The 8,398-nt window shown below is 49.4% G+C and overlaps 1 protein-coding gene across 3 annotated transcripts in view; it reads right to left on the reverse strand.

Annotated features, from left to right (window-relative positions):
• Positions 1-222: 222 nt before the first annotated feature.
• nck1b (NCK adaptor protein 1b) overlaps positions 223-8,398 on the reverse strand; it is a 42,139-nt gene continuing 33,963 nt past the window's right edge. For all 3 annotated transcript variants that reach the window (XM_084449331.1, XM_084449333.1, XM_084449332.1), the window contains 2 exons: positions 2,491-3,257; positions 223-1,375 (listed from right to left, as the gene is read on the reverse strand). In XM_084449331.1, coding sequence (XP_084305457.1) covers positions 1,175-1,375; positions 2,491-3,257 — 968 coding nt within the window. In that variant the 3' untranslated portion in view covers positions 223-1,174. The remainder of the gene's footprint in view (positions 1,376-2,490; positions 3,258-8,398) is intronic.

Consider the following 8,398-nt stretch of genomic DNA (forward strand, 5'->3'; position numbering starts at 1 on the left):
CAGTATCTGTGATTAGTACTTGCCAGTCACACCCACATAGAAGCATGCACGCACGCATGCACACACACACACACACACACACACACACACACGGCAATGTAGGAGAGATGGAAACACCACATTCATGTACTGCCTCAACCCAGCGACATTCAAGTGACTCAGACATGGCTACAAGTAAGACAATCAACCCTCTTGGTGTAGAGATGCCCTATTGACCTCTAGTCCCAACTGGGCGTTACATACAGAGTAGCCAATACACAAAACCCACGGCTGAAATCAACTTGATATTTCTCATGACAAGAGACTAACCGGTCAATACACAGTCAAATATCTCAATATCGTAATTCTGAATTATCAGGAAATGAAATCCTACCAATAAATATACTTTGGTCACTTAATTATTTTTATTCAGGTTGAGCAGTTAGCAAAATGGCGGATCATCATCCACACACTGTAGCACTTGTATGACGCTGAGTAAGTTAAGACAGACAAAACGATGAAACAAATAGAAATGCGTAACTCTATGCTAGATTCTGGATCCACAACACCCCAAAATGCCTCTCATGGTCGATTTTGTCGTTGGGTATGATTGGGTAGAGTTAAAAGCATCATCACATTTTAAAAAGAAACTGTTAAAAAGAATATATACATATATTATTAACGAGAAAACAACAACGACGACGACGGAAAAAAATTAAATGCAGGCCTAATAGATGTCAAGGTGGAAATCATGGTTTGGCCTATTATCTAAACACATCTGGATACTTTTCAATGTCCAACCGAGAGGCTTGAATTGTCCTCACACATGGGAGTCCATAGTCCTTCTCCTCCCTCTGGACCCCTCTCTTCCTCCCTGTCGTTCGCTCGTTCGTTCATTCATCCCCCCGTCCTCTTGGAATGCTCACAATTTCCCGCCACATAAGTCCTGACGTTGTGTAAAAGTCTCCAGGCTTTACGAGTGTGAGTTTGTACGTTAGTGTGTGATTGCGTAGGAGAGAGTGCGCGCGTGTGTTCATACGAGTGAGTATAAGGGAGTGTGTGTGTGTGTGTGTGTTCAGGATGCAGCCAGGGCCTTTATCAGGTACAGTTTGTTTCCCTGCTCGCTGGTGTGTGTGTGTGTGTTTATGAGTGAGTTTAAGCAGGAGTGTGTGTGTGTGTGTGTGAGTGTGTGTGATCAGGACGCAGCCAGGGCCTTAATCAGGTAGAGTTTGTCTCCCTGCTCGCTGGTAAAGATGGGAGCCTTTTTGTAGTGTTCCACCAGCTCCTCCATGGAGCTGAACTTGCGCTGGCCGATGCAGTAGAGGCCGTCCTTCAGCTGCACCTTGAAATGCTTGTTCTTCCCCTGCGCCTTCAGGGAGATGGAGAAGTCATTGGGCTGCAGGGATGGAGAGGGGGAGAGAGAGGGAGGGAGAGAGAGAGAGCGAGAGAGAGGGAGAGAGAGAGAGAGAGAGAGAAGAAAGAAACAAAAGCTATAAATAAAAGCTAACCCAGTATCAGATCAGGGCATGTCTTTAAAGGAGTAGTAAAGGGAAAAATCATGTTTATCCCTGTTTTAAGGTTACTTATGATCATATACAATGGTTCAGATCAAAACGTTGACAAAACTAGCACTTTTGAGAAAGTCTGATAATTGCTCTACCACCGTTTTGGTCATACAATGGATGTGGGTGGGCACCGTGAAAAATCATTCAAAAAACATGTTTTAAACTCAATTTCAAAGACAAGAAGCTCATGGAGGTGTTAGTCGGCGTTCTGACATATAATTCGCCATAAAGTAAGATTCTAGTTCATCTGGAAAAGCTTTTTTAAATATTTAGCATAGAACTATTTAGTCGCAGCACATACGTGTGTAAACTTCCGCAAACTAGGTAGCCTAGCAACATAAACAATAACAATAGCTACCGTAAGTAGTTCCGCTTCCTGAATCCCCTCTGCGGATTGATCTACACATCTACAACGGTCGCGTCAATACAAGTCAATGGATTTCATAAAATGATCAATAAAACCCTACAGGATTCATACTTTGCACCGAATTTGATGTCAGAACACCAACGGACACCAATTACCCCCTCGGTGAGCTTCTTGTCTTTGAAATCGAGAGTTTAACATGTTTTTGAATGATTTTTCACGGTGCCCACCCACATCCATTGTAGGACCTAAACGGTGGTAGAGCAATTATCAGACTTTCTCAAAAACGTTTTGATCTGAACCATTGTATATGATCATAAGTAACCTTAAAACAGGGCTAAACATGCATTTTCCCTTTACTACTCCTTTAAGAGAGTATGGTTAAATGTTATGTTAAACATCCCTAGATTTTGACACACACACATTGCGAACACATCGTAAATACAGCAAGTGTTGAAAAATGCTTTCATGCGTGTATCACCGGGGGTGATATACGGTGTATATTTTTGACATTTAATTGAATGATATTTACCCCTGAGGTGAATGTGGGTGAATGTGGGTGTGCGCGTGCGTCTGACTCACTGAGGACTCGCTGTCCCTGATAAGGAAGTCTCCCTCTGAGCCTCTCTGGTTGAGGGCCACCTCGGCCTGGTGGCGTGTCACCTTGCCGTAGTACCACTGCTTCCCGGCGAAGCGCCCGGCGGTCGAGGGCGAGATGTAGTCGCAGTCGGGCGTTGGGGGCCCCGCGGGGCCGGCAGAGGCGGGGTTGAGGGCGCCGGAGTCCGGCAGCACGGTGACGTAGTTCTTGGGCACCAGGCCTAGCTGGCCATCGGCCTTGCGGCACTTCCACCACTCGGGGTCGTTCTCCGGCTTCTCCACCACCTCCATCACCTCGCCCTTCTCGAAGTTCAGCTCCTCGTCGTTACCCGAGCTGAACGGGTAGAGCGCCTGAACCGTGTGGAGCACACCGCGGTTCCCGTTGGCCGCGCTGCCCACCACTGCCGCCAGCTTCTCCGTGAGCGAGCCGGCGGGGTCGCCCGCGCCGCCCGTCCCCCCGCCGCCACCCCCCGCGGTGCCGTCGGCGTCCTCCGTCACGTAGTTGGAGGGGAACCAGCCGGAGCGCCCGCTGTAGCTCCCTCGCCACCAGCCGTCGCTGCACTTCTCCATCACCACCACGCGCGTGCCCTTCACCAGGGACAGCTCGTCCTCGCGCTCCGCCGCGTAGCTGAACTTCACCAGCGCCGGGAGGTTGAGGTCGTACAGGCGCTCGCCGTTGTCGGCGTACATGTCCGCGTCGGCGTTGGAGGCCGTGTCCCGCATCCCGGCTTTCCGCTTCACCTTCCCGATCCCTGGGGGGAAACACAAGGAGACGCGGAAACGATTACTCAGCGCCCCCGCACCCTCGCGTGTTGGGAAAGAGCTACTCGCCCCGCGCCCCCGCATTGGGTAAGAGCTACTCGTGCAACGGGGTCCCGGGAACCAACGGTGTAGAGATTTACCGGCTGATCGCTTTTCCGTAGCGCGGTGATTCGTGCGGACGCTCACGTCACATTTGCGACTTGCTATTTTCCGAGGAGTTTTCCGAGGAATTAAAGAGTGACTGGTGATGACTTGTCGCAGTGCCAGGGAAAGAGGAAGAGCCACACTGATGATTGACACCGTGACAAGAATAGAATAGAGGGACGAAACAGCTAGAAACACATCACACAATGTGGTGAGCTTTTTTAGGTCTTGGTGAGGCATGGCTTCACAGCTCTGGCCACAGTGTCCCCTCGTCTGGTGATTGACTAACGCAACACCCTGGCGTCTGACCCCCCCCCCCCCGTGTGTGTGACCCTGCCTGTTGGGTTGGTTGCTGCTCAACTTCTACTTTAGAACACTTTAGATATCTTATTACATATCTTATTTGTATATAACTGTTTTTCTCTGTGAAAGCCTGATATTGTATTATACAGCTGTGAGGAATTAATTGCACAAAGCAGGCAGCAAATGCTGATAATTTGTCAACACAACACACAAAATAGCCTATAAGCTAAATAATGCTTGGACTTAGACATTTGTCATTTTTACACTTTACGTATTTAGAGGGAAAATTGGAATTAGAAAATCATTTGACTGTGCGGCCACCATGACACCCACTGTACCGGCTATCGTTCTCATAAAAAATTTAAATCCTTTAATAACTGGTCTTTTCAATTAGCAAATTGATTGATTGGTTGATTTAAAACAGATAGCAAAGAAGTGTCATTTCAGTTGTGTGTGAAATCATGCGTGGTGTGTCCAGAGCATGGCAGCCCGCCACGGGAAGAGCAGGGTCGTGGTTCAGCCGAGGAGCGGCTTCGACCCCAAACCCGGCCAAACAGGGAAGTGAAACGAGCAGCCACAAAACAACTAATCAGAAAAGAGGAAGTGTGTGTGTGTGTGTGTGCATGTGGTGAATATCACTCTTTTTTCCCATGCTAAACAGTCCCTACTGCCTTTCACAACCTGAAGCCTTCCTCAGTCAGGATTGGCCAGTGAAAAGACAGAAAGGTACTGTAGGTCCGGCGCTGCTGGGCTGAGCCTGCATGCTAACACTAGCTCCTCTCCTCTGTGTGTGTGTGTGTGTGTGTGAGATGTTTCCCCTACTCCTGGCTCAGCGGTCAGAGCCGCAGTCACATTTCACTGCTGCTAATCGCATTGCGCTAATCACCTCACTCAGGCTTGGGCGCAGCTGGACTCCACTGGCAAGATCTCTCTCTCTCTCTCTCTCTCTCTCATTAACTCTCTCTCCCTCTCTTTCCTCACTCCCGAGATTCTAAAGATTATCCTGGATGGCTAGGTAACAGTGTGGTAATGTACACGTACTAGGCCCGGGTGGTGCTTATTGACTGAGCGAGTGAATCAACATGGCCGCCCACCTGGTACCAGGCTGGACATATATGGGGCCACACAGGTCCTCCTGCAGCTCCTGCTCCACCACTGATGGAACACTTGTTATGACTGATAAGACATGAAGAGCACTTTGGCTACATGAGTGGGCTATACAAAAGACATCAGGCCCGGCCAGTGTCACACACACACACACACACACACGCATGCACACGCACACAAACACCCACAAACACACACGCCTAATGCAGCGAGTGACAGAAAGATATTCGGACAGAGAGGCATCGGTAGACAAAAGACAGAGAATGTCCGCACACTGTATGTAGCTCCCACGGTGAGTTTTAATAAACAGGGGGGCACAATGTTTCGGCCAAAATGGCCGCCTTCAGGAGCAATACTGAACATGTGAGGGGGCAGGGTGTATATACAAGGGTAAAAGGAAGTGGGTGTGTCCATAGTGAGGTCAAAGTTTAAAAACGGGTACAACCTATACTTCTGCAAGGCATCGGTAGACACCCCCCCCCCCCCCTCTCCGAAGAACAGCGACTAAAAGACAGAAACCAGGAACGTAGATGGAGGCGGTCTCTCTCTAACACACGGAGGGGGGGGGCATGTACTCTTTCACACATACGCTCTCACGATGCGCGCACCCCCCCCCCCCCCCCCCCCCCCAACAACAGCTGGAGGAGTGACCGGGGGAAAAGGCGGTGATTTCGGGGCGCAGGTCTCCGCCAGCGCTGGGGAGGATTCTGCCTCGTCATCCCGACTCTCCGGCCCTCCAAGAGGGCAGGGTCCTGGGGGGGGGGATTACCGGGGAAAACCTGGCACCCCGACCCCAGCCTCTCCTCTTTGGCGGAGGCCTGTTGGGATGGTCTTACCGGACAGGAATTCACTCTTGGCCGTCCCGGAGGCGCTCTGGCCTTGTGCTGTACGCACGTAGCCCCGGAGAGGGAACGCAGTCCGCCGCTGCCCACTTTCCCTGACGATGAGGCTACAGTACGCTAGTATATAGTATACAGTACGCTCACATGCGCATAGTATACAGTACGCACACCAGACTCCACTAGGCCTCGCTATGGGGAGCCCACACTCACACTGTAGAAGATGCCTGTTCAGACATTTTGCTAGTTGAAAAATGCCTTAGTGATAAGCTTATTCACACACACACACACACACACACACACACACGCAAACATGTCACAGAGAATTCTGACATGGCCGTGACTGCCCAGAGAGACAATAGACAGACCTGTCTCCTCTCCATGGCAACGCGTGCTGTGACCATCTGTGAGGAAGTGATTGCTATGCATTTTTCCCCCTGCAGAGGCTGTTGCTTGTGTAATCAAGTCAGCCTTCTGAAATTATACAGGGAGGCTGGGTGTAGCCACACAGACTGCTGGGAGCTTAATGTGTGTGTGTGTGTGTGCGTTTTCTGTGTCAGTGCATGTGTCAGTTTGTCTGTGTGTGTGTTTGTGTGTACGTGTGTGTACGTGTGTGTGTCACAGCAGCCAAAGCATGACTAATATATAGTATGTCACAACCTTTCAAATCCATTTAATCCCAGATGTGGTTTGTCACCAAAAGGTGTCCAGCGAAGGGACAGCTGAGCCTTGCCTGGCTCCAGGCCCCGAATCTGAATTTTCTAAATGCGATTCAGGGTCTGGAAAAGCTCTCGTCCAGAGTGATCTCTTGGTTGGAATGCCAACCGGGCCAATCAGTGTTAAACTGCATGACGTGATTGGTTAGCGGGTCAACGAATCGCTGAGGACTCTTTCAGCAGCGCTCATTTCAGAAAACGTCTGCATGGGTCATGGGAGCCTCTTCAGACCGAATAGTGAAGTGAAACAAAGGCTGTGTTCGGCATCGCTCCCTATTCACTACACAGTGCACTATATGGGGCGTCAGCCATTTTGTTTGTAGTGTCTGAATTCTCCACAGAATGTTCGTTCCCTATATAGTCCACTATTTATTACCCACAATTCACCTGGATTTCCAGGGAACAGTGCATATACCCTACATTTTCTCCGTTCCCTAGGTAGTTCACTACATGGTTAACCCTATATAGGGAATAGGGAGTGAGGGAACGAGGGAGCGATTCCGCACACAGCTAATATGTGAATTCAGTCGGAGTGATCAGGCTAATGCCGGGCTCAGACTACAGGATTTTTGGGCCAATTTATCCCCGATTCACCCCTCCCGACAATCGGAGGAGAAATCTGGTCTGGAACGTTGGTCGGGGCCGATGATCAGCCCAGATTATCTTGTAATGTAAGGGGTTTACAGATCCAATCTTATAGGCTACCTCCCGATCGGCTCGCAGACCCATCGGGGCGGCCCCGATAATATCAAACATGTTTGATATTTAAGATTATTACGTCCCGACTTTAGAAGTGAGACGGCGAGACCAGTGGTTCGTTGCTCCCTTGGGCATGATAAGATCCTGTAGTGTGTGATGAGCTGTTATTTTCAAATCTTGCTGTGTGCTTGTTTGAGATGCGCAAGAAGAATATCTGTTAAGATTCTCCTTATGTGCGTGATGTAACCCGATTTCGAAATTGGTTAGGATTTTAAATATCCTGTAGTGTGAGCCCGGCATAAGCTGACCCCAAGCTAAGGTCATGCTGGCTTCATGATCTACGACGGTCTCCAGGTAAACCCCTCTCAGGGAGCCGAGGGCAGAAACGCGCAGACACGACAACAAACCAACTCAAGACAACGCAGGTGCAAAACACCCTTCGGGAAAAGACCTAGTTTTCTCACTCACTCGCTAACGAAAGGCCAAAGTTCATCGCGAAGGTCACAATATGACACCCTTTACCGTTGACTTACGAGGTTCCCTGTGTGAATCATCCTGACCAGGCGACAGGGGCCTCGAGGCTTATCGCGCTCGGCATCGGTGGAATTTACCTCACGCTTCCTGCAGTATTCAAAACGGCGTTTTTGCATTCAGAAAGCATGGGATCCCAGCCCGCTGCGCTTACTTCCCCGGTCGCTCAATCTGCGCCGTAGTGATGGGAAATGAACGGCCATTTGCATCGCCCCCGATATTCAGAGATAGGCAGATAACACGGGAGGGGAAATAAGCCCCCCCCACCCCACCCCAAGGGCATCAGGCTGTGTGTTTGTGTGTTCAGTTTTTGCATATGTTCAGCATGTATGTGTGTTCAGTTTTTGCATATGCTCAGCATGTATGTGTGTGTTTGTGTGTTCAGTTTTTGCATTATGTTCAGCATGTATGTGTGTTCAGTTTTTGCATATGTTCAGCATGTATGTGTGTTCAGTTTTTGCATATGCTCAGCATGTATGTGTGTTTGTGTGTTCAGTTTTTGCATTATGTTCAGCATGTATGTGTTTGTGTGTTCAGTTTTTGCATATGTTCAGCATGTATGTGCGTTTGTGTGTTCAGTTTTTGCATATGCTCACCATGCATGCGTGTGCTGTTGTATGTTCAGTGTGTGTGTGTGTGTGTGTGTGTGTGTTAGGGTCTATGGACATGCCTGTGCTCGTCAAAGCAGGGTTGTGCTAGTCCGATGAGAGTCATGTCTCAAGACAGGCTGTCAACGTGAGGAAAGGAGTTACGAGTTCAAATGCATCGGCTCAAAGTGTCCAGTTCATGTGA

This window comes from Borostomias antarcticus (genome assembly GCF_949987555.1).
Source record: "Borostomias antarcticus genome assembly, chromosome: 2".
Classification (NCBI taxonomy): domain Eukaryota; kingdom Metazoa; phylum Chordata; class Actinopteri; order Stomiiformes; family Stomiidae; genus Borostomias; species Borostomias antarcticus.